Below are 27,249 nucleotides of genomic sequence, written 5' to 3'. Positions count from 1 at the left end.
ATGGGACCCCAATTCTATAACTTTGCTTCAATATATGCACCACTAGAAGAATGTCTATTGTAGTGGAACCTTGAAAGAAATGCACCGCAGTGAAGTAATAAATGCAAAGTGTGGGGAAAAAATTACAAGATCCGCAAGCAAAAGCAATTGCATAGTTTATTTGTGCGGTCAGTTCCACAAATGCAATGATGTGACTAGTTGGGCACAGCGTCAATCCTTTTTGCTGGGCCTAGAACAACTATTGCCTGCAGAAATTCATAAAATCAATGGTTGGCTAATGACTGACGCTTAAAAGCACACATGCTTTAGCAGTTTTGCCTAATGAAACACAGCATGAGGCATGCTACACGTGCATCATCACTTAAGTTGCAATATGGGTGTAAACTGGACTCTGCAGAATACATCCGAGTAACTGATATGCCTTTGAAAACCACCGGTTGCCCTCCATTGCATCGAAGGCCATAGCTCGTTCCGCACAAGAACATTCCAATTTAACGCACCCAATAGTGCCGAATGCACAGGCTTGAGGCCACCATCTGGGCACACCTGCAAATAAGTGCATGGCATTGCACGAACATCTCACACAAACACTCAGTTGAGCAGAGGAACGGCCCACACCTGAAACAGTTCAATATGTGTAACACTCATGCTGAAGTTGACCCAAGAAAAACACCCAAAGCAGATCTGTAACAGACCTGTGACTAGAAGTTGTAAGGCAAGCAGCAGCACAACAGCCCTTTTAGGTCACAGTCAAACAATGCCTCAACTTGGGCTATTAATTAAAGAGTGATGATCTGTGAGCCGTAGAAGTCCACCTCACGATGATGAGGCAAGATGAATGCCCTTTGTACATGACAAGAATGGCTCTGCATCTTCCTGACACTCATACATGCATGCCGGTCTGTGCCAAAAGTAAGAACATATGCATCATTTCACTTGTCCAGTCAATGCGTAAAAACAGCTGTCAATGGTAAAAATTTCTAAAGGTGGCAGACAGGACAGCACATTTGTCTTGTCTTTGTCCTTTGTCTGTGCACTGTTCTGTTTGGAAATGCTGCTCAACTCTCCACCGCGCTTCAACACTGCAAACACTGAAGCATGCCTTCGTTCTGTGGCTCCGCAAATGTAACTGGATCTCCCAGCCCATGATGAACTTTCATTATGAAACACTATTTAGGTGCACAGTGTGGATACAGACATTCAAAGCCCTGTGTTGGAAACACAAGCACTGATGAAGAAACTGACTAGATGAGTGGCTGCGCTCATTGGCGCTCTGGACGCGGGTGCAAGACTGAAGATGACATCCTCTTCTCACTGTTCTGTAACATGGGAAAGCAGGCCTCAGTTGCGAAGCAATGCTCCAGCACGATGTGGGAAGAGATCCAGCGCTGCCTCATGCAGTGAGTCTATTCAGGCTGTGCCTCGCCAATCCTGCTGGATCATGTCGGAGGCCTTCTCTGCGATCATGATGACGGGTGCGTTGGTGTTGCCAGACACAAGGATAGGCATGATGGAAGCATCCACCACACGCAGGTGCTTGACTCCTTTCACCCTGCACACAGCAGTCAACAACAAACAGATCACGAGCAGCACATGATTTAAACGTAAACATATGGCACTGCAAAGGCCTCAAAAAAAGGACACAAAATTTCTAGCTCTGCCTTGTGCGTATTAATAGCAGAAAATCTACAGCCAACATATGCCAGCAAAATGCAGAATACATATAACCCAAAATTTCAAAGCAAACCTCTATCAAGTGAAACCTGCAATAAAAAAAAAATGTCAGTAGAAACATTTTAATGGCAAGCACATCACAGACACCTCAATGTGCTTATGATGGTAAATGTTCACACATTTCACACAGTTTTGTTTTGCAATAAAAGCATTTGTGAAGGACAAAGGATGCCCCATCTACCAATATGGCAGCACAAAAACAACAGGCGTTTGTTCACATATTGGAACGTTTAGTTGTCCACAACTTATTTCTCTCAAAAGGGTGGCTTTTTGGGCTTGTTGGTGCGTGAATATAGCGAGACTGTAGCGCAAAGCAGACAGGACACGCGCTCGTGTTGTTCGTTCTTCTCGTGTGTCCTGTCTGCTTTGCGCTACAGTCTCGTTATTTCTCTCAGTGCCTACTGTGGACAAAACTTGTAAACACGTCTAGGAAGGCCCAGGAAACGTGCAGCCAGCTCCATTGTGACAGTCCTTCACCTGAGCTGTGGGTCGAGGACAGCCCGCGAGTCGTTGGCCCGCCCCATGCGGCAGGTGCCGGCCGGATGGTACAGAGTGCTGGTGTAGGAGCGGGCTGCACATGCCAGGTACTCATCCCCCAGGAACGGGTAGAGCTCACAGCCAGGCAAGGGACGCTCCCAGACGCGTATCCCGAGCTGACGCAGGGCCGGCATCCCTACCAGTCGCAGGCACAGCTTCATGGCTGTGTGGAAGCCATCATTCATCCCATGGAGAGTGTGAGAAGACACACGCACTTTTGCCCGATCAAGTCTTCATTTATAGAGTACAAATACATAAAATACATGAAATAAATACATATAAGGAAGTGGTTTCACAGGGCGAAAGGGTAACAGTAAAAATTACAGGACGCCACTTTACAGGGCTGTTTTCACCAACTGCATCATCAGTGTCATCCCTACTATAATTGTAGTCATCACTACTGCTGCTATCATTACTATAAACTAAATGCACCATTATTGTCATCACACTACTATCGTCATTATCACTAACTGCAGTGTTTTACCATCTTACTATCGTCGTTATCATTGTTACTGACTGCATTGTCATTGTCATCTCTATACTATCATCCTCACACTAGATAAGAAGAATTACGATCAGTTTCTCACGAGCCTGCAATGGTTCAGTGACTAGCACACTTGACTGGGGACTGAAGGGATAGTGGTTTCATCACCACTGGAGAAAGTTTTTTATTTCTTTAGTGTCAGTTCATGTGAACATTTTCGCAGCCATGAGCCAAGAAAAGCTTTCGCCTTAAAAACTGCACAGCAAGGAAAAGTCTCATCAAGAAGGGAAAATGTTTGGGCATGTTGGTTCATAGTAACACAAAAAGCAAACCACCTCACCTCGTCCTTTGTCATTTTTTTGCGCTTTGCTTTCTGTGTCTCATCTAGATAAAAAAGTAAATTAAGTGCCAAATCCACGAACTGCACAAGTTCCTGCACCTAGATGTCACCCATGCACTTGGCGTACTTGGGTTGCGCCACCAACTTACCGTGCTAGCCAAGCCAAGAAAAAAGAGCATGAGAGTCTCACTGGGCATGTTATTACATCAGCAGAGCAAAGTTCTGCCGCTGCCCAACTCATTAGAGAAAAAAAAAAGAACAGGATGCTTACACTGAGGCCACAGCAGGGGGCAGCAAATACATGGTCAAGGAAAGCCAGAAGAGCCACCTTTGTGCGAAGCCCAGCCGATATGTCATGATCCAAAGGAAAGGGGCCGAAATAGAAGCTCAGAAGAGAGGGAGGGAGCATCAAATAGATGAGAAATAGAAGAAGCAAGAAAAGACAAGTGATGTTTTATGAAGCGATACAAAAGAAGACAACAAAGCCAAAAACACAGCAGAAAAGAGGGGAATGAAGCAAAGGTATAAAAAATTGTAGAGGTTCAACTATCTTTGAATAAAGTTTCACGAGCGTAAGCCATTGGCCACAGCCGCAGTCACTGCTGCCGGTTCTATCTTGGCTTCCACACTTGCTAAGCTTCTTGGCAACGATTTAGTAAGGCATCTCGTTCAATGGTCTCGACAGCCAGTTTGGCACGACTGCGGTCTCTATTTAGCGAGATGGCGCATGTGTATGGCTTATTTACCCAGGTTAAACGAAGGAGTGGTGTAGATGGAACTTCATTCAGATGACAATGTGCAATGCACAGCGCGAGAGTATTTTGCAGTTGGACCTTTAGAAAGACGACGATGTTTCCTGCACAACGCGAGAGTGTGTTGCAATTTCATACGAGGCGTAATCGGCTGTGGCGATAGCATAGTGCTATCGTGGCTGGGCACAGCGATGAAGATGACGATATTTGCTGCACAGTAAGAGATAAAACAGCATGCAGCGCATGAGTATGTGACGTCATCTGTGGAAAGCATAAAGTACCAAGTGTAGGAACAATAAAATAATGTGAAATATAAAATAAATGCAGTAGAGTTAATGCTCTAAAACAGAAGCAATGATGGAAGAAGTGCATGTTTGAGCAGGATATTCTCAGTGCCCGACCATTGGTGACTGTTTTCGAATGCTCTGTTTCCGTCACCAATTCCTTTTTTGCAGTGTTTGTTGGTTATCATTGGAAATGGTGTTGACATCATCACATGGCCAAGATTAGCCACCCTCGATCCAGATCAACTCCCTCTGAATGCTGCCTTGTGAGGGCATCGGCAGCCTTTCAGTTGCCATCGTCCCTACAAGCGGGGGCGTCATTAGACTCAGTAGTCCAGATGCTGCATAAGCTGTGCTGCAGTCTAACTTTCAGCTTCATGAAGATTTAATATTTCAGACCGCTCAGCTGGGGAGGGGTCATGTGCAGGCCGTTGGACGGAGTGGGCCTTTCCAGTGGTTTGATTTGGTTTGTGGGGTGTAAGTTCCCACAGCAACTAAGGCTATGAGAGACTCCACAGAGGAAGGCTCCGGAAATTTCAACCACCTCGGGTTCTTTAACATGCGCTGACATCGCACAGCACATGGGCACCATGCTTCTCGCCTCCATCGAAATGTGGCCGCCGTGTGCGGGATTCGATCCCGCATCCTTGGGCAGAGTAATCCAGTGCCCTAATGCCCTAACCACTGCACCACCAAGGCAGGGCTGACCCTTCCCAATGGATCCGATGAGGTGCACAACTTTCGAAAGCCATCTGGCAAGTGCCCTCATTAGTGCCAATTTTAGTGCACTCAAAAAGAATAGTTCGGAGTGTTGACTGCAGACATTTTCGCCAGCTGGGGTGATCACTACATATTGTTGCATTTGGGTGGTTGACAGCATTAAGGCACTGACCAAGATGGTCATGGCAATTTTTGCTGGTGCCAAAAATCCATCAGAACTGAAGGAGTTCCCTTAAATTTTTAGGGCACAGCTTGTTTTGCGGTCGCATCATTGTCGCAACTGTTGAAGGCTGAGTGCAAATGCTTGTGAACCAAGCCAGGTGCTGCATGTGTAATGCGGGCCACAGTCGCGGGGAATGTATAGAAAAAGAAAGAAAAAAAGCTTGTGCAGTGCTGGTCGCTCTGCTACATGCTCCATTTGTTTAGAGAGGGGTTAGGAGAGTCAAGTGCTAGTGTTGATTGCAAGCGATATTGTTCTAGACATGAGGCAGTAAAAGAAAAAGCTATAGAAGCGAGAAAGAACTCTGCCAAATTCAAGCCAGCCACCAGCACTCTCAGCTGCAGGCTATATAAAAGGAGGGGGGAGGGCGGGGGCGGGGCATTAATTCAGTCATGTTTTCACGCTCGCGGCCAATCTGTCTCTTGCTGTCTAGTACCTTCAAAATATTGGCTTCACCTCACATGGCTTCACCCCACAGCCCACAATGAGCCGGATGGTTGAGCTTACTGCAGTTGTTTGCAAAGAGGTGAAAAAAACAAACAAAAACAAATATGCAACAGAATTGGAGAAACATTTAGGTTGTTTCAAAGGAAAACTTTAAAAAAGAAAGAAAACGGTTTATTTCTGGAAATGCTATGTAATTCATGCGTTGTCGTACTGCATGCCTCAACAACCTGCGTAGCCTGAAATGGAGCCACGTACCGTCAACCAGGGTGCGGATGTCCTGCGGGTGTGTAAGGTACCGGGGATCAATGTCGGGTGCCTCATAAGGGTCACGTGACCGCAGACTCAATTGGCCACGTGAGCGGGGCCGCAGGAGCACAGGGTACAGTGACATGGACTCCTGCTCAAGGTAGGGGGCAAATGTCGACTCCCATGTCTGCACCATTCAAACACAAATATGCACCAGCACTCAGAGCTAACATCCAGAATAAGTTAAGCAGGCAAATGTTGTGTGGTGACACTATTTTTGGTTCTGTTAGGTGCAGCCCTAACCAATTTTAATGTGGTGACATGCATTTCTATGACTAATCAGTCCAGCCTGTACGAATCCTTCCCATACATAAAGCACTGAAAGTAGAGATGATATGAAGTGCACCCAACGATCAGGTTTGGTTTGGTTTGGTTATGGTGTTTAACGCCCCAAAGCGACTCAGGCTATGAGAGATGCTATAGTGGAGGGCTCTGGAAATTTCGACCACCAGGGGTTCCTTAATGTGCACTGACATCACACAGCACATAGGCACCTTGCTTTTCGCCTCCACTGAAAAGTGGACGCCAAGACCGGGATTTGATCCCGCGTCTTTAGGTGCAGTAGTCAAGCACCCTAACCACTGAGCCATCCTGGTGGGGCGTTCGAGCGCCTTAACCACTGTGCCACCCCAGCAGGGCGCACCCAACAATCAGTGTCAAGATAACTGCCCACACTAAAACAGCTAGGTTGCTGGCGTTAGCTCATTTACTATATCACTTTAATGGCAAACATCATGTGATCCCTAGTTATTAAGATCTTTCTAAGATTTGGCGCTTGTGGTGGCTTGTTGCTCTATCTAACACCGATTGCCATGATTCATTGGCCATTAGCGTTGGATGGCCTCTGCCTAGGCTGCTTCTTTTGGCAGTAAGCTGGCAACAAAGTTAAGAATTTCATTATTAACCACAACTACATTCACAGCACCTTTGCTGCTAAGCACATGGAGCCTAGTGACATCGGGCAAATGGCGTGCTACTACGATGTATCCGCTGGCACCCAAGAAAACATGCCTCCCGTGCAGGAGCACCCCATTCAGCTTTTACACAGCATAGTGTTGTGTTCTGTACGAACACCATTAGCAGCAAAAAGGCGCCACATGTTCGCAGTTCCAGGCACAGTGCGGTATGCAGGATGGTGTATCCATGACGACACCAAGTCTTGCAGGCAGTGATTGGCTGTTGGCTCTCAGTGGAATGAACCATGTGGTCACCAAAACAGTGTGCACTTGATACAGTTTCTACAGGTTAGTTTTACAGGTTCCTAATTACCAGCTGCCATGTTGGAGGTGTAGTGCTTGCACGAGTATGTATGGCAGTGTATGGTCTTTGCAGGCTGAACCTAAACTAAAAAGAAAAAAAACTGTATTGTATTGTATTGTATTGTATCGTATTGTATTGGGTTTAGTGGTGCATAAGCAGCTCAGGCTATCATGCGTCAGGCACAAGGTTGTATCTTGAGTTTAGTGGAGTATATGTACTCATTCTACAGTTTCTTTAAAACATTTCTTCCTTTAGAACGCTAAAGACGCATGACAGATCAACATGACCATTTTCACCTAAAATCAATGCTGGATGAAACGGAATGTGCTCATCGTAAAATCTAATAAAATACTTTTTCCTTTGTGTTTCAAGTCCTGTGCACGAAAATAAAACACTGTTTATGATGAGTTCCTCTCCACATTCTTGACACAATGGTTCGTTTTCTTTTCTCAACAAAAAATTATGCGTCAAGTGTGTATGGTCAATGCTTAGTGGGCATAAAATCACTTCTATGAAATGTTCTTGATGATGACATGATTTCCATTCCCCCAAAATCAGCTTCACCAACTGCAGTTTGTTATTTATCTTGCTACACCATGACGACTGCCATTTCTCCTTTAGTTTACAGCGCACTAGCGCCATGCATCCTCTGTATGGAATATTTATGTTCTTGATCTGTTTGTCATGGGCTTGAGCAGCGCAAACGTCTGCTCTCTCATTGCCTCCAATGCAAACATGACTCGGGACAAAAAAAAAATGCACAGAAATGTACACTGTTCAATTAGATAGTATAACAGCATTTAAGTCCCATGGTCATTCAAAATAAGTACCAAAATGAAGTCTATGAAAAGCACAACTAGCAACAATAACAACAAAAAAAAAATACAGCGGGCAGTAAAACCTTACTGGTTAGGGCCTTGAATTGTTACCACCAGAAATTGCCTGCACCTGCAATGCATGCTCTTTAAAAGCCATTCCCAGGTAAAAAAAAAAAGCAATTCGGGAATAGTGCGCATGTGTGTGAATCTGCTCGGCAGTAGCATCTCGATTGCAGCGCTATCCCGGCCACTATGAACTTCACCTAGTTTCCGCAAAAATGGCAGAGCCACGGATGCCCACCTCATTGCTGAGCCCGTGAGCCGAGCGGAATGTGTCGCCCCCGTCTGACACGGGAGAGCCAGAGGCCATGTGGATCTCAATGTCTGGCCACTGTGCGTTGGCGTAGCGCGTGTGCACAAAGCCCAGACCCTCCACACCACCCAGCAGCGTCAGGGGGCCTGCAACACACACAAACGGGACAGATAAGACATGACACATGGTGTTGGGAGCTGGAGAGAAATGCCACAACACAATTTGGCTGCTTTTCACGTGCCAGAACTTGCCAAGCAGCCATATGCGCTGTGACCTTGAGGACAGCTGTCGGTTTATTTCGACAACCTAGAAGGTCCTCTTCATGCCAACAAAGCTTGGTTTTGTATTTCTTAATGCAAGTTTCAAAACACAAAGTTAGCTGTGTCTCTAATGCAAAAAAATTCCCTTTTTATGAATAAGTGCCAATTCAAAAATATACCATTACAGTTACTGAGCAGGATGCATGACAGTCCACAGTTGGGTCTGATCAAAACTTCAGGGGAATGCTTAAGCTATACCTTATGGTTATGACACGATAGCTGCTTGCAGTACCCTCTAATTACACACACTCATTAGCATACAGTCATAAGATACCAATTTATGTGGTACTGTACAGTCTACGTCACCCTTGTGTAGAGCGCTCGATCGGCGCACTTCCCTCCATAAAAATCGATACCTCGTCGCAGTTTCTACTTTTTACAAGCAGTGCTTGTACGGAAGTAGATCCACACAGACCTGTGAACAAGATGAGCTGGAGCACTTTGTCCGCAAATCGTGGGCCTATTTTTGAATTTCAGTTTCTATTGCGGGTTGAGCACTGCCCGAGCGCTCTACACAAGGGTGACGTCGACTGTACAAGTCATACAAGCAGCCTAGTTCACAGCCCAAAAGTCGAGAATTCGAATTCTGTTAAGACCTAAAATTCTTGAAATTGTTCTTTAAGCAAAATTGATTTCTTTGTAAAGGTAAACCACACGAGACATGCGGCAGCATATATCTCAATTGAATGCCATCATTTAATCACTTTTAACCCCCGTGCGATGCCACGTTCAACGTGAGCACTGTGGGTGTTCATGTGTGAGGCCATGGACCTGTTGAACAATCAGGATATTTTGCTGATGTCTAAAGCCACAGTTGCCTATGCCAGATTTTCTTCGGCGTGGTGCCCTTATTGCTGCTGCGGTAAAAAAAAAAGGTCACACCAGACCTATCTTCAACATTGTTGTCATTGACAACACCATGCTAGAACAATATCTGCATAGTCTCGCAGATTGTACCACAACAATTTGTTATATACAGCATAGAGGCTGAATGCATGTATCAGAGATATCTCAACAACTTGAAATCCCAGATTGGTACAACTTCTGGTACTGCAATTCCCCACCTGCAACTTCTCCCGCCAAAAGTGGCCCACAATTTCACTTCTTACTGACACTGTTTGGCTGCCCAAGTGTACAGCTTTATCGTTTTCCTTCCCTTGGGCACTGTCCTCCAGCCGTCTTCCCCCAATTCTTATTAAAACGGGGCACTGACCGGACCGAGTGGTCAGGTAGTTGACCACCTCACGCACAGTGAACGTCCGAGACTGCAGCACTGACACGGGCTTGCTCAGCAGGAAGTTGAGGCCCCCGGGAAAGATGTGGTCTTGCAGGTTGGCTCCCACCGCAGGTGAATTCAGCACCAACGGCAGCTGCAAGAGGAGGGTGACACAAATGCGGTGAAACATTATCGGCGTCCTGAGCAACCACATTCACCACCGAGCATACAGCCGGCTACGAGAGGAGCAGGGAGAGTGGGGTGGGCAGGAGCAGAGAGTTCCCTAATATATTACCTAGAGGAAAAGCTAACAGCGCTGCAGTTGATCCAGCATGGGAACTCAGCTTGCCAGGAAGATGAGCCCCTTTTGTGAGACTGACTGTGACCAAAATTGCTGTTGTCGTGAACAATAGGCAGATGGAACAGCTTCATTCCAAAAACACTATCTTTTCTGTGCATGCACTAAGACATACACTAATATTGTGCACTTAGACCCACAATAGCAGACGACATCAACGAAACATATTTTTCAAAATCCCAACAAAGCTTAGTAAACTGTCTTATTAAACGACAATTTTTTTTTCTGAAAACATATCTGCGCTGAAAAGTGTGCCTGTTCAAAGCAGGAATATTGGCTGTAGGCTAGTCTCAGTGATACCTCACATGCTTTTCTGCTAATTTATTGTAATTTACAGCCAGCATATTTAATCTTAAGAATTTGGAATTGTGAGAAAGCATTTTCTTGTAATATTGTTACGGGGCAGCAAGCCAGAGAACAGACAGAAAATGACCAATGATGACGAGACAATTTTATTGAATGCCGGAGGGCCTAGTGTGAGCTCTCCTGCCCATGTCATTGCCCTTTCATTTCTCTTGTCCATAACAATATAATTCTTGGCATGAAGCAGAGGAGTGGCCACACTGAGGGGCAGTTCTCAATTTTATCGCAATTTTCTGAACTACTGCCTTCTAAAAGACGTTAAGGCCCCGGAAGATGATACCTTGTCCACACAAAGATCCTGCTTTTACATGACATCAAACTTGCGTTATCTAGCATTAAAAATGCAATGACAAAATTTGATAACTTGAAATAAATAATTAATCAATTATTATTTAAAGAAATAAGAGGTGGATGTGAGATTTATGAGCACTTCCTGCATAGATTATATACTACATGTTTAGCAGGTAGCCAATTGTCATCCTCAGTGCCATGCCATCCATAATCAACAATTGGTGGTACGAGCGACTTTACTATACAGGAGTTCGGCAGCATTAAGTCGGAACAAATACAGTACAATTATATCTCGATGATACAACCACAGCTGATATGAATTCATAAAATTCTCGAGCTGCAGTGCATAATGTGTAGAATTCTGAACACATCCCAGTGCCACTGTGGATGATAGGCAGAACACGAATGTGCAAGCCACAACCACACCCTTCAACACTGAGCACTGCTAGCACACTGGAAATGTCAAAGTTGCAATAAGTACACACAAGGACTCGGCAAGTTGGTGAACGGCTCTATATTTGTCAGCCACAAACAGATCTACACAAATGAATTTCTTGTGATGCTGGACATTCTGAATGATACAAATATTTTTCCCTGTCATATCGCTGAGATCCTGCAATATGGTAGAGTAGCGCAGTGGCATCTATGTGGTTTGACGCAAAATAAAAACACAGGAAAAGCCTGCGCTGACGTCCGACAGATGGAGCCTCACTGTTAAATATATTTATAAAATTTCTATGCTTATATTATCCCTTAGTTTCCTGGACGTAACGATTATGCATTAGTAGGGGATGAGAGGGTATAGAGTTATAATGACGCTGGTAAAGCTTCGGAGGATAAAGAGGTCACAGCCTGCATCACTAAGAAAAGCGGCGGAGTTAACTTGCATGAGGCTTCGAAAAGAGGATAAGAATAAAGAGGCATAAACCTGTGCACTAACTAAAGCAGGTTTGATAAAGAATAGCAGGGAGCGAGAGGAGTCGTTGAGGCCCAGAGCTACCCCTTCTGCTACCCTCCCCTTCTATCTTGCCGCGGTCTGAGGATGATAATAATGATGGATTTTAATGGCGCAAGGGCGTCTCGGGCCAAAGAGCGGTCTGTCGGATTGAGCGCCGTGGCACTGGTTGCTACCAGAGAGCCCTCACTGCTCCGGTGGATCACGGCAGAGTTCGGGTAGCCTAGCGGGTCCGGCGTTGTGGACCTGAGCACAGCTGCACTAGCTATCAGACAAGCACTTGCTTCCCTTAGTTAGTGAACCAGCACCTCCTAGCGCAGTGCAAGGCACCTGTTGTCATCTAAGTGGAGACTGCACCCCCTGTTAGACTCTCGCTGCGTTGCTCCTTTCAAAAGCATATTTGTTTTGTGTGCCTTCGTGTTTACACCATGTCGTAGTGCAAATAAGATAGTTCGTGCCTATCCGAGACAGTAGTCTGCAAAAGCTGCACGAGCCCTGTTAATGCAGATGGGTTGGTATGCTCTCAAAAAATGGGGACAGAAACCCCTCTGACTCACCCCGAGGTCACGGAGGTGGCTGGCCGGCCCAATGCCGGACAACATCAGCAGCTGTGGGGTGCCAATGGCCCCGGCAGAGAGGATGACCTCTCGCCTGGCCAGAGCCCGGTGGGGAACCTTGAAGCGGTCAAAGGCTACGCCAAAGGCCACACGACCTTGAAACAACACCTGCAGAGCCAGCACAGGGAGGCATGCATGGGCTAATTGTGTTTCAAAGCTGGCATGGGTGACCGCGCACGGTAGACAAACTGGCACGGCAACCAAATGCATCTCAGCACAGAAACAGAAAGCTTGACAACACATTTCCCAAGCTGAAGAGGATGTCTTCTTCCTTCATGGCTGTTCCATCAAGAAGCGCTGGCCAGTAAAAAGTCAGTCCTTATGCGACGAAGAAAGTGCATTTGCAGTTTCATGCAGTGGTCACGGGAAGGACCTCCACTTGAAAATTAAGTTGCAAAATATTGGTTTTGCTGGGACATTTTATTGGCAGATTTTTTTCATTCACTCATTCCAAATTTATTTCAGACAAGGTTAAAAAAAGGTTGCAAATGGTGACATGGCAAAAGGCATACACTTGCCTGACAAGCATATGTGGCACATAGCACTGCCATTGCAAGGTGTGCCGCAGTTCCCTATCAAAAAGGATACTTGAGAGTTCAGCAATTTGAACCAAATCAAAATGGCCGAGTTTCACGGCGTGTTTCACCCTCAAAATGCTTTTGAATTTAGCATTTCTCTGCTAGCTTTTTGCGAGGAAGTCTGTCGCATAGGTAATTTTGAAGCACTATTTAATACGCCAATAAATGCTGCATAGACACTTGCAATATTTCATACACAGGTTGCAATGAATGTCTATATTTGCCCCAAGAAACTTTGATAAGCTGAATATTTAGGTCGTTTTCTGGTCCAAAGCCCTATGTCTCGCCTTAATACGTGGGATGTCTGACATATGTGGCAGGCGAGAAGTAAGCGGTCACTATTAGCAAGCCAGTCTTCAACATCTGTTCAAAACAGTGCAGCAACCTCATTGGCACTGCTAACTGTTCAATGGGTACTGCAGACATGGTAGATGGATACTCCCACTACTCTTCTGTAGTCTCTGTCAACATCCCAGAAGTACTGGTAGTCTACGATTCAGAGGGGCCTCTTAACCTGACAACGTTAAGGAGCCCCTCGAATCCCTGTGCCACCGTTCACCAGACTGGATGAGACAACAGTTTTGGGCGACCATGGAAGCAGAGTAGAATTTTGTGCCCAGCGTTTGCGTTTGTCGCTTGAAATAGGGCAGCCACCAAGGGCACTCTATCCCAAGTATAAGCAAGCTTTGCCCTTATGTGTAGAACACAACAGCATGAATGGGTCCCTCAGGATCCCAATCCTGCCATTCACCAGGCATCCAAGACTTCTGTACTCCAGCTGAACATGGTGGGCTGCAGGTGGTAGAGCTGAATCTCGTGCGTCAGGTTGGCCAAGGACAACTGTGATAGGACAGCAGATTTTATCTTGTATGGGTACTGCAAAGGTGCTGACTGAGGTGAAGGAAACCTGATAATGCTGCCATAAAAATTTTAATTTTGGCATATGCAGCACCACAGATACCGGGGATGAAAAACAGCCTACACATCTTCTCGCTCAACTCATACACTGGCCCCAGTGACAAAAGTACAAGAACAGACCGGTACTACACTCCACCCACAAATGATTCACCAAGCCAGTCCGGCTTGGATGTGTGCTTTTCTTTTGTCGTCTCTTCACTCTGTGCAGCTAGACAGCAGAAGAGTAAGACAAAAAGGAGCTAGATGCACAAAAGTTCCTTGCTTGGCATACATCCCGCCTTCTTCACCAGGTTCTTTGGGGAGCCAATGACGGCCTCTTGAGGATGTCAGACAAATCTTATGATTCGCAGAGGTGGAGTTTGCACTCAAATCATTTCCAAATTATCAGCTCATTTTTGAGGGCTTGAGTGTGGCGTGCACTTTCAGTGGCATTGGCTGAACATGGTGCAAGCATTTTATAGGCACTTTTTCTGCCCCATTTCAGGCAGCCTTTAAGCCTGCGCATGTGTCTTGTGCACTGCCTCACAATGCTGTCCAACAAACACAATTTGAGTTCACTCCAGTGCAAGTCACAACATTTGTTCAGACATCACTACGTTTGGACATCATGCCTCATTGCTTGTTTCCGTGCGCTCACCCACACAGGGTCCAGGAGGCTACGTACGGGTAGAGTGGCGATGATACCTTGGTGACGTGGCAGTAGACCCCAATGTGCAGGTTTGTACGGTCCTTGAGGTGGTCCAGGAAAGCACGGCGTGTGCTGTGGCGTCGACCCTGGAAGATGGTGCCCTGAGGGATGGTGAAGCCTACACAGCCGGGAGAAAGATCACCAGGAGTCATTAAATGAAAGAACCAACTCTGCTGAGGTCATTGGATTGATGAGACCCATGTCGCGATTGCCATATGTGCCACAACTATACCTAAAAAGCTTCCTATGTAAGGTGGCACAGCCAACATGTAGGCTTCTGCTTGCACACACTGCATTAAACCAGGCTTGCTGGTGAGCATTCAGTTTGTTTAGGGAGCTTAATGCCTTAAAGCGGCATTGGCTACGAGGGTTACGGCAATTATTGAAGGACGCTCAATAATTGTGTAGTACATGGGTGCCTTGCATATTACCCACACCAAAACATGACTGAATGGTAAGCATTCCCACTTAAAGAGCGCAAAGAAGGGGGCACAAAGAAGCAGACACGTTGAGTGCTTGTGGTTCTACTTTGTGTTTGTGTCCCATCCTTGGCACTATTTTAGGTACCCGTGCACTGTTTCACTATGTTTCAAAAAACACAGTGTAAGGATTGAACAATAAAAGTTCAGGAGAGGACAAGCCAGGTAGAACTATGGCCCAGGGGTCCAATACCTGTGCAAACATAATGAACACTACTGCCAGCATTTTCATTTCCAGGCTCCACTGGTCACTCCAGTGCTGTGCATCATAAAGTATATGTAGGCAGTGTTATCGGTGAAGCAGTCCTCATGCTTGGTCTGCATAGAAGCTGATGCATCATGGGGACCAATTGTGCACTGTGCATTAACTGAATTCAATAATGAGCTGTTGCTTAATTTTTAATTTCAGCCATTTACAAAAATACTAACAGAACTTTGCAATTAACTACAGTGCTCTGCAACTAAACCGAAAGAGCCCTGAAAAATTCTCCTGCCTCGGCTGGAGGCTTGTTTGCGGTGAAACAGCGCACAAAGCTTGCCCCTTGATGCCTTTGTTGCGAAGCAAGTTTGACAACAGTGCTTTCTTCGCTTGGTTGTGCATGATGTAAAGTCAGAACTGTCTGTGACGAGAATGACGTAGAAAAAGCTGCCAACCCCCATCGCCCAGCGAAGAGCAGTGGTGGTGCTATATAGCATCAATACAAAAGCATGCCACTCTTGCACCGTAGCCACCGCGATAAGCTCTGTCGACGCGCCATTGCTCCGGCTGTCCCATTCAAGCTGCGACACAGCGGAGAAGTGTAATTTTGCTAACTCTGTAGCACGCCACGAGGTGGCGCTCTTAGCTTATGGTTCCAGTGACTAATGGTTCGAGCGGCACTCGTGTGGCCTGCACTGCTCGCCTTTTCTGTCACGTCGCCTGCTTTGTTCGCACGTTTTCACGCAGAATAATCGTAAAAATGCAGTCAATTTCTTTCGTCTTCTTCCTTAAGCTAGAAAAAAGTTGAGCTACATTGTTAAACACATAGGACTGCTTTTGAATTCAGCGTTTGTGGCCGTTTAAAATGTGACTGTGGCAACAAAGGCCTGTTCCATGCAACATTTCGTTTGGAGGGCGTGCTATCGTGCTGAATGTTTTTTTGTATGCGTTACAAAAGTGGCCATGTTATATGACAACACTTAGGTACGCTCTGTTGTGCTTTTCAAGCGATGTTCAATGCACTGGGCAGCTATTTTATAGCGAAGCTGGAACATATAATTACAATATATACATATAAGCGCTAGTGCATTGTTTATACGTCACTATGCTAGTCAGAAGTTCTGCCTTCTGCTTTTACAGTTGAAGCAAGAACACTTTCCTGGCCTTTCTTTTGTTATGTTGTACGTGTTGCCGATAAGCGCGAGTGGTTTCGCATAGCTAATGTGGTTTTGCTATTAAATTATTTGTGATTTGATGAAAGCTGCATCGGTTTTCCGTCATCCGCTTCACACAGTAATCCTATCGCATTCTTATTTTTCAGATATAAATTATTGTTGCGTCCTTTTCTGCCGCTCCGATAGAAAAAAGAAACTTGGAATAAGCTTCCATGAATTTCCTTCAAATGATGAGCATTGCCAAGCATGGCTAAAGGATATATCAAGAAAAGATTTTTTTACCGAATGGTGTCTGCTAGCAGTGTCATCTGCAGCCTTCACTTTTTAGACTGATTATAATTTGGTGTCCACAAAGGTATGGCTCCTGAAACGAGATGCTGTTCCGAGCATACTCGCCGATTATCCAAGCTACATGTAGCCGCAACCGCTAAAAAAAGGAGACAAAAGTTAGAGCGATTCTCGCAAAATCCTGCATCAAACCAAGAAAGGGCATCAAAATTACCAAGCGGCCGTGATGAAACTGCAGATTCAGCACATGGTCGCGAAGAAAGCACAAGCTGTTCATCACCTCCTGCCTTCTCATTACTTGCAGTCAAGGGGTGGGCTAACTTTTCCAAGGTCTACTGTCCTCGTGGCCATTAAGAAAGCTATTGACATTACCCTGTTGCACATGAAAAGAGCAACGTGTGTCAGCAGCTGGCTGAACTGTTCCTGCTTCTGGTAGCGCAGTGTCCCCTTTTTGTTTGCCCAACAAGAGATGACCATGCCACAAGCGCAGTAGCTGTATTGTTCGACAAGTTCATTAGGTCACTTTTATCTAACGTCGGCGCTACTGTAACCGACAGGGCAGGATACCGCGAGAAGCTTGCCTTCAAGCCACTGCACAGGAAAGTGCCGCGCATTTAAAATAAAGAAAATGCGAACACTTTATGCCAAAGTTATGGCTCAGATTCTTTGAAAATAAAGTAGTATACATCTTCAAATGTATTTATCTGCCTTCGGTGCATTAAACCCACCTTTTTGTTTCTCGTGCATGCAAATAACTTAAATTTGCTTCAGTTTCATCCACATGCAATGCCAAGAAAACCTTATGAATTGCAGGCTGTAGTGCATTACACTGCCCATCCTTAGATTGGGACAGTGCATTGAGTGGCATCTGCAAGTGGCGAGAGATAACATTTATTATGAGCATTTGAGTACGAATTGCGTTTATACTATTTCTACACAGGCCTCCTTGATCTCTATTTATGAACCGTAATTTCAGGTGTTTGAAACCATGCATGCCTGCCCGTGTTGCAAAACGAAAACTTTCATGACGGCCTACCTCACCTCGGTAGCAAGTCTTCGTCAGAATTTAAGAATCAATCGCCTAATTGTACCAGCAAGCTAATTTCTGTCTTTTGCTCGCTCTGCTGTGCGGTAACTTTCTAGTGCGAGTTGAACACAGGCAACGATAGCTGCGCTTTCGTCATCTGTACCCATCCGCATCAGAGAAAGCGAGCCATATATGGGTTGCGTGTACCACGGTGCGGCGAGAGGAGCAGTCAGAGCGCCTTTTCCGATTACGCTCTCTCCGTGCGAATGAGATGGCCGGAATAAGGCTGCTCTCCATCGCGGAGGCCATGCTTGCACAGGCACTTCAAAGACGTGGCACTTTCCTTCGGCGACGTCAAATAGTGCCACAACTGCATTTTGCTGAAAACTCAACCTAGGCGTCTTTTGTTTCTTCAATCTCGTCACAGACAGTTCTGGTTTCTCATCATGCATGGCCAAACCAGGTAAGCATCATCACAAAACTTACTACACAACATGAGGGCCAACAACACGCAAGCTTTCTGCACGGTTTCGCCGCAAATGAGGCTTTGACTGAAGTGGAAGGATTTTTCAAAACATGGTCAGATAAAGATGCAGAACACTGTATACTTTCAAGGCAGATTGTGCATGTATGGTGCATATTCAGTATGCCCGCAATGGATGGGTGCACACTGAAAATGTCAGCAGACCGTATAAGCTTGATTTAACACCACGTAATGCATCGACATACATTTTGTAGAGTGCACAATGCTCCAGTGTATGCATGAAATATATTTTGTGAAAGAGCCTTCTTTTTCAAATGAAAGTAACTTCAATGTGGACCAGAACAATGTCAATAAGTACATCCAATTGTGGACCAGCAGCACGAACAATGCAAACGCAACACAAAAGCAACAAAAGGGTTACAAAACCCATGTAGAGTGCAAGCACAGTAGGCAGGCAATGATCTATATTGTGTGAAACAAAGCAGTGAGAATGCACCCACCATACATTGAGCCTCCATTGACGTCGACATCTGCGGGGTACCCCATCTGGCGGCCAGCCTCTACAAAGGCCTTCGCCACTGGGGTGTGGTAGGGCGCCCGCATCACCGAAAGAGGGCCCTGGGTCCCATGGTAGCCTGCAGAGAACATACAAGGGAACTGCTTCAAGTCCAGTAGAGAAACAATGCAGGAAATGCATAGGCAGAGAGAGGACAGCACCGACCGTGCAGCAGACAGCTAGGCACAAGTTCATATATAGTATATGCAGTATTCCTAGCGAAGAAATTCAATTAGATTTCAAGGGCGGCAAAAAAAAAAAAAAAGACATTCAAGAAGGATTGTAAGAAGACATACACTATGGTAAGCTACAACAATGGCTCAGCTTAAATAAAAATTTCTACAAGCTGCACCCCCTTTCCTATCATGTTTTGGGAGCAAAAAGCTAGTTTTGTTTTGGTTTATGGTGTTTAATATCTCCATGCTACTCAGGCTAAGAGGGACACCGTAGTGGAGGGCTACGGGGCAATTTCGACCACCTGGAGTTCCTTAACGTGCACTGACAATGCACAGCACATTAATGCCTTGTTTTTGGCTCCATTGAAAAGCAGCCAGTGCGGCCGGAATTCAATCCCACATCCTTGGGTACAGTAGTCGAGCCTTATTGTAACCACTGCGGGTGGTTATAGTTCTATATTAATTACCGCATGCATACAAACACGCCTGGAATGACCAGCTGGGTACAAAAGGGGGGTGTTGGCCAGTACTGAGACTGAAGCAAGGCTCCGGCATTAGTGCTCGAGCAGCACTCACCATTGATAGCAATGTCAGGGTCCCGATTGTGCTCCGAACGGAGGAAGTAGGGAAACACTTGGTGCCAGCCCCAGCCGTCGCAGCCTAGCTCATCCTGCCAGCGGTCGTAGTCACGGGGGCTGCCCCGCACGTACAACATGTAGTTGAGCACACTCGATCCTCCCAGCACCTTGCCACGGGGCCATTTGCTGCGCTGAAACACAAGCTTGTTTTTTTAAGCGAGAGCACTTTTCTTCCCCTCTAATGAATGCACAGTTTTTGTCTAGATGCATGCTCCTTTAACAGCATCTCAGATAAACGGCACTGGCGTGTACAATGGGGGCTAGTTGACAAGACACATTGAAACATAAAACTGTGCGAATAAAAATGCGCAGGAGAGCGGTAGAGAAGACGAGCGCAGACACCAGCGTGTCCCAGTGCACATCAGATCACAATTCTGGCCTAGATAAATCGCACCTGGGTTCATAGAACCCTCATTGCCGTGCACACCAAACTGGCTTCGGGGCAACGCTGCAAGAAATTTACTGGTGATGCCAGAAGATATGGCCTCGACGCATGCAGTGGTGGCTGGAGAGCACAAGCCTCACAGAGACACTGAAGAAAACCTCGTACATTAGAGATTTTCCATATGTTTATGGGTCTGAGGGTGTCCAAATCAATTCACTTCAGCGGTGCTGTTTCAGAGGAAATGCCCCTTAGACCAGTGCTTCTCACAACTGCAACTCCCACTATGTCAACAAGGCGTCATGGAAGTCCTAATGGGAGAGGTTTTTTAAGTGACATTCACTGTGACGGACACTACTGCTTGCTTGGCTTCACTCGGTTGCACTGGCATGCAAAGTCTCCAGTCTCCCCACAGCAAACTTTGTCAACAAATATCAACGACATGGCATTTCATACTGTTAGCATATCATTCTGATCCATCTCACCTCTAAACTCTATGGTCACATCTGTTTATATTTTTATTTTTTAAATCAATTAACATTCCATGTACCTCCCTCCTTCAGTCTTTCTCTTCTCTTGTGTTTGCAATACTCCATTATTTTGTTCTTTATATCTCTCTCTCTTTCTATATATATATATATTTGTTGCCATGTACACTGTTAGTCCTGTTTGCAAGCTGTCCTGTATGCCACTATTAATTATGTTGCCTTTTTATTGGGTCACAGCTGACACTTTCAAGCGACATAGTTGTAGCTTTTCGCCTGTGGTCCATCCTCTGTAAACGAAAAATAAAATTCATTCCTTAATTCAAATCCCATCCCCGTGAAGATTGTAGCATGCCAATAATTTTATATGCTGGACAAATTCTGTTTTCCAAGTACAGACCTCTCTTAGCTAATCAAATACTCTTAGCAGCACGCTCAAGCAAGCAATATGATATTGCCAACATTAAGCTGACTGAATAAGATTCAGGCGGGTTTTCTGTACATTTGGGTCTCTTTAGCAAGAAATCTACAGCCCTTCTGTCTTATACGTCCTTTATGACAACTTGAGCAAGAGCCCCCCCTTAAGGCTGCAATTGAGCTAGGAACCTTCGAGGCCAGTCTATTCTGGCAAGATTCCTCACACTTCATTTTACAATGCAAACATCCACCCACAGAGAGTAAGCAGGAAGATGCCAGCACAAGTATGCATGCTCTAATGTTAATATCGTCCAAATTAATGAACTGTTAATTAGATGAAAAATTAGTAGCACAGGCTGTTCTAAGTGTGCCCCTACAGCAGAGACGCGAAGCGAGGACTACCGGAAGTGGTACTGCGAACATCAAACTGGTGCACACATAGGCACAAGGGGCAGGTGTACAAGAAAAAAGTTCAATTAGATTTATTTGGGGAACAGCGGACATCTGCGGTGCTCAGCATTCACCATAGTGCAGAAGAAATGCACTGACCCCCTCGTGCAGTCCGAAGCAGGCAGCCTCCTGTGGACGGGTGGTGTAGCTCCAGTCGAGGGCAGTCTCTTGTACCGTGGCAGCTATCAGGGGGATGTCGGCCAGCTGCCCTTCCCAGCCACCAGCCTCCAGCAGCAGCACTGTCGCATTCTCACTCAACCGGTTGGCCAGCACACAGCCCGCCGACCCAGCACCCACTGCAAAGCACCACCATCCAGAGGTGGAGAAAACATGGACTCCACCAGAGTCAAAGTACTATGTATGTACATTTCTGCTCAAAGGTGCATGGGAAAAATAAAGGTTAACGTCCTTTGACGTGAAAGATGGCTTAGGACACCATAATTTAAGGCACTATGAAACAAGCTACAGTAGAACTACTTATATATGTATTTTTAATTCCCTGCAACACTCAAGCAATGACTGCTTCAACAGCCGGAATGACAAAAAATGTATTTATTTATTTATTTTATTTTATTTATTAAATACTGCCAACTGCCTCTTGGCAGTCAAAGCAAGAGTGGTTACGATGTTCTTCAAACTGTGCCGAGTTGCATTTTAACGGCAGGAAAACAGAGCATACGGTTGACATACAAAATGCACAGAATGGTAAGGAAGCAATTACGCAACTTTTTTTTTTACTTTTCATGTGATCTACACTCACTTTTGATGTCACAACCATTAACAGCTGCTAAAACTGAAACAGCCCAAGAGAAGAAATTCAATTATAGCTTATTTACCAGACATAGGCAAACATATCTAGTGGGCCAAGTATGCATCTTTGCAAAGAACAAAACATGCTGTAAAAATTAGAATGATGACACCAGCTACCACCACTGTAAGGAAAAAAAAAAAAAAAACTTTGCACTTTATCTGCATGCTCGCTTGTCCAGTCTGTTTTAAGAAAAAAAAGTTGTGGTTTAGCACTGCTTAACCCTAGTTGAATTGTGAAAGCAACGGTGGAAGCTTCTTTTGCCTGCTACATTATTCCCCTATCATCCAATGTCAATGTCCAAGGTGCCACATTATTGAGGACACTTAAGCTCATCCTTTAAGGTTATGATGCGAGAGCGTAAGCTACCAGCCCACATATAAAGTCAAGCTTCAAGCCGTATGCACATGCCTGCATGTCAGAGGGGTAACTAGAATTCAAACGGTTCTGGCAGGCTGATTTGGATATCCCTCTAACATACGAAAGGAGTGACCCGAGTTGGCAGCTCCTGCTCATGGCATAGGGGTAACGTGAATTCAAATGTCATGGCAGGCTGATTTATTTATGAGGAGACTGTAGCTATGCCTCTTTACGGAGTAGCTGCGGCGACCCGAGGTTTCGCTTTGGCTGCCTTAGTATTGCTTTCGCAATAAAAATTAAAGAGCACTGCAGAAACTGCATTGGAGTAATGCAAAAGCATGGATGCTGCTGTTGGTTGCTTCTAGTTGCTTAATTCACTTCTTGTTTACCTACTTTAGTATTTGGTACTTTCAAATTGCGCGCCAAACACTATGCCCTTTTTCGGCTCTACTTCTGGTTGCGTGACGTCACATCCTTGATGTCACACTAATTGACTGCCTTAATTACTACTTTAGTCTTTAGTACCTTAAAATTGCACACCAATCTTGGCTAGACTTCAGGTTGCATGACATCATATCCTCGACGCCACCTTAATTGACTGATTGAATTAGCTATTTTAGCATTTGATACATTCAAATGTGGTGCCAAGCCATTGGCTAATGAGACAATTTTTGCCTCTATTTAATTACTTAATTAACTTATTGGCCTAATTATTGTCTCGGATACAACATTGTCATCCTATATCGATTGAAACCACTCATTAACCTCTACCACTTCTCAATTACTCACAACTACTGCGGACACTATTTTGCGTGTTTTGCCCCTAATTAATTACCTAATTAACTTATTGGCATAATTATCTCTTCGGACACATTATGTCACCCCCTATCGATTGACACCACTCATTATCTTCTACCACTTATCAATTACTCACAATTGCTGCGAACACGGTTTTTCGTGTTTCGCTTCTAATTAAGTACCTAATTCACTTGGTCTAATTTTTTCAGACACATTATGTCACCCTCTATCGACTGACACCACTCATTAACCTCTATCACTTCTCAATGATAACTGCTGCGGACACGTTCTGTGGACAAAAATCTTAATATACCAAAAAATCAATGATGCAATTGTTACAACAGACCGACCGCAATCTAGCTAGTTTTACTCATCTGCCTCTTAATTCGTTCCATCGCTTTACAAGCAAAGCGCAGGCAGGGCCGGTCACAAGTCCTCCCACCGCCCACCACATTTAGGCAAAGAAAGGTTCAGCTTGCCTCGATGCACCCTTCGCCCCAGTCATGTCCTGGCATTTTCGTACGCACATAGGTGCATAAATGGTCGTGACATATTATTGCGAAAGCAATACTACGACAGCCAAAGCGAGACCTCGGGTGGCCGCAGCTGCGCCGTGAAGAGGTACGTGTAGCTACGGTATCCTCATAAGAAAAAAAAAAAAAAAAAAACAGCGTGCCATGACATTTGAATTCACGTTACCCCTATGCTATGTTCAGGACTCAGGAGCTGCTAACGCGGGTCGCTCCTTTAATGGGAGGGTGATATCAGCATCAGCCTGCCAAAACCGTTTGCATTCTCGTTACCCCTACGTACGACACGCAGGCATGCATGTCCATACGGCTTGGTTGAAACTTGACTTGAAATGTGGGCTAGTAGCTTACGCTCTCGCGTCATACCTTTAAAGGATGAGCTTAATTGTGTCCTCAATAATGTAGCACCTTACACTGATAGGATAGGGAAAAATGTAGCAGGCAAAAGAAGCTTCCGCCGTTGCTTCCGCAATTCAAATAGGGGTAACCAGAGCTAAACCACAAATAATTTTTCTACTGCAAACATGAGCTATACATGTGGGTCATAAGTAGCACACTTCATAGCAGACAGCCTTTTGCACCACTCCAATACGACCAATTAATAACTATAGAAACTGCTCTGACCTTGCCTCACAAACAAATCACCCTTTCTTATCGTGCGCACACACAATCCATGCGATGGCCTGCACCGTTGCATCATATAGTGGTCGCAAACGGACACCAACCCAATGCGACAGTTCTGCGTCCCCGTCGGCCGGCGTGGTCGCGGACCCCCAACAGTGGCAGACACGCGAAAACGTCGCTTTTAAAAAGGGCGCGTTTCGCTGTGGCCACTTACCGACGATGTAATCGTACTCTTGAAGCAGATCGATAGTTCGCAGCGTGGTCTCGTCGCGTTGAAGTCGGTAAAGCATGAGCGCCGCAAAGGGCAGCAAGGTGCCAATGCTGGGAAACCACCTTGCCATAGCGAATTAAAACAACAGACCACTCTAGCTGCAGCAGGCCCAGCCGCCCAGCCCACATGACAGGCAGCCAGCGGAAAAGTGACATTTCCAAGTATCAGAGGCGACAGAGGCGGTCTTGGAAAGTGGCAGAAGTTCCTTTCGTGGCGCCACCGGCGCCACCTCAGCAACCCTGGCGCCAAACAAGTGACATCAAGCAAAACTCATGACGCTCATGACATCCAAAACGTTTTTTTTTTGGCGCGAATTTTGATTTTTTTTTTAATTCGGTAGAAGTACAAACCCAACGCCGACGGTGACAAAACGGTGCACGGCCAATTCGGCACATAATGGACAACGCATCTTCTCAACCGATTTAATTTGCGAAGCATTTTTACTGCCAAGTCAGCTTAAGTGTGACGACATTGAACTAGTTTGTACAAGCATTGTTCCGGCCTAGTCTCCTCGCGCGTCGTGTAAACGCATGCTGCAACTTATTTCTGCAGGCGCCTGTTTAAATAAACGGGGGGAGGTGGAGGAGGGTTTATAATTGAACGCTGCAGACTTAAGAAAAGTGAATCCCATGGATTGAGTGGTTTCACTAAGACACAAATGAGTGTATGAAGTTGTGTTGCATCAAAGGCTGTGCTTTATTAATTCACAGTTACATTGATGCATCAGCACATCAGACATTTTGTACCGTGAGAAGATGACAGTGGTCTTCAAACGATCCTGGTCGTGAAATGACCTGAACATACTGTCATAAAAGGGTCATGACACTGGAGAACAAGCAACACATCATCAATCTCAAAAGAAACGCGAATGGGATAACTGAAGTGCATGTGTTGAAGTGCAGACAAACATACTCCTAGCTAGGAGTATTAAAATGCAATTCACTTCTTCTTACAAAGAGATTTTGTTGTGTCTGTGGAGTTTGATTGTGTCATTTACCACCACACCATTAGCAGTCGTCAGGTTAATGTCCCTTAATCCTCCCAAATATAAATTCATCTTTTCTCGTCGTCTAATCCTAATTGCTTTTATTAATGCGAAAGCATTACATTGCTATGTTCACAGATTTCTGTCCACAGACCGCGTCCGCAGCAATTGTGAGTAATTGAAGAGATAGAGGTTAATGAGCGATGTCAATTGATAGAGGGTGACATAATGTTGTGTCCAGAAAAATAGCTAGGCCAATAAGTTAACTAGGTAATTAATTAGAGGCAAGAAATGTAAAAGTAAAGCCAAAAATGGTCTCATATTAGCCAATGGCTTGCCGCCACATTTGACTGTATCGAATACTAAAATAGTCAATTAAATAAGTCAGTTACAGTGACGTCAAGGATGCGCCGCCGTCACGCAATCTTAAGTTGGGCCAAAAAAGGGCATAGGAAAAGATTGGCGCACAATTTGAAAGTACCAAATACTAATGGGTAAACAAGAAGTGAATTAATGTGACGTAGAGGATGTGACGTCACACAACCGGAAGTAGAGCCTAAAAAAGGCATAAGAAGGGATTGGTACGCAATTTGAAAGTATGAAAGACTAAAAAGGGTAAACAAGAAATGACTTAAGCAACTAGAAGCAACCAGAAGCAACCAACAGCAGCATTCATGCTTTCGCATTACTCCAATGCAGATTCTGCAAAGTTTAATTTTTTACTCAGTTTCTGAACATGACTGTTCAGGGGCCGGGCAGTAGAAGAGGCAACGGAATAGGTTTGCATAGGTAGAGGGCCAGGACAGGAAGTGTCTGATCGATAGCAATAGGCAAAGAGGTGAGAGTGGGTAATGAAGGCATTTATGTTATTGCGCCAGAGAAGCGAGCCTCCCAGATGGTAAGTGATGAAAGAGAGGGTGAGTACAGGCACTAGAAGGAGCTGTATGTAGACCTCTTTAATGGCATGGGGCAAGGAGTGTGTTCCACCATTCTCGAAGCTAGGGCTTGGGCGAGGGGATGAATGGTGCTTTGTTAACAGTGACGCAGGTGGGTTGTTGGGCCAACTCCCTGTCAATTCATCGATGCCCAGCTACTCAACGGAGTAAAAGTGGAAGGCTTTAATGTAAAGACTGCTCAATTAGGTTCACCTTTCCCCGTAACAAAGGAATAATTGCTTCTAATGTTTCCATTTTCTAAAAAGCATGAACGAATGAAACTGCCTTGCTTTTCTGAAGTGCAGAATTCTTTGTCACTACTTGAGCTGCACTTGCATCCAGTGGTGACCTGCTGAATGCTGTATGATGACTGGTCACTTGAATGTTCTTATGCTAAGCATACAAAAGGAGCCAACAGCTACTGAGACAAAGGAAATCATGGGGATATTCATGTTCTTTTTCAGTGTTGATCAATGTGAAACAATAATCTAATCATGGAGATAATTGATTAGGAAGCAGAAGAAAAAACAACCATGAGCCACTGGTGGCATACGAACCCACGACCTCCGAATGGCTGTTCAGTCTTCGACTTTCTCAGCTATTTGTGTTCCATGCAACCTGTCCTTGAGGGTGTCTGCCAGCCCCACACTCGCTCATAGTGGC

General features: G+C 45.2%; 1 protein-coding gene across 1 annotated transcript; it reads right to left on the bottom strand.

The window, feature by feature from the left end:
* Window positions 1-930: 930 nt before the first annotated feature.
* On the bottom strand, window positions 931-24,881 carry LOC146179790 (glucose dehydrogenase [FAD, quinone]-like). The gene is made up of 11 exons (XM_084579351.1): window positions 24,610-24,881; window positions 21,375-21,571; window positions 19,480-19,672; window positions 18,672-18,806; window positions 14,516-14,637; window positions 12,276-12,443; window positions 9,749-9,905; window positions 8,204-8,361; window positions 5,774-5,951; window positions 2,212-2,434; window positions 931-1,552 (listed from the first exon to the last, which is right to left on the bottom strand). Exons 1-11 carry the CDS (start codon window positions 24,734-24,736, stop codon window positions 1,411-1,413), a joined length of 1,800 nt encoding a protein of 599 aa, XP_084435477.1. The 5' UTR covers window positions 24,737-24,881; the 3' UTR covers window positions 931-1,410.
* Between the last annotated feature and the right edge of the window lie 2,368 nt (window positions 24,882-27,249).

Source organism: Amblyomma maculatum, chromosome 9, assembly GCF_055883805.1.
Source record: "Amblyomma maculatum isolate TAMU_Amacu chromosome 9, ASM5588380v1, whole genome shotgun sequence".
In the NCBI taxonomy this organism is placed as follows: domain Eukaryota; kingdom Metazoa; phylum Arthropoda; class Arachnida; order Ixodida; family Ixodidae; genus Amblyomma; species Amblyomma maculatum.
Note: the sequence above shows the minus strand (reverse complement) of the source record. Positions and strands in the feature narration are given on the sequence as shown.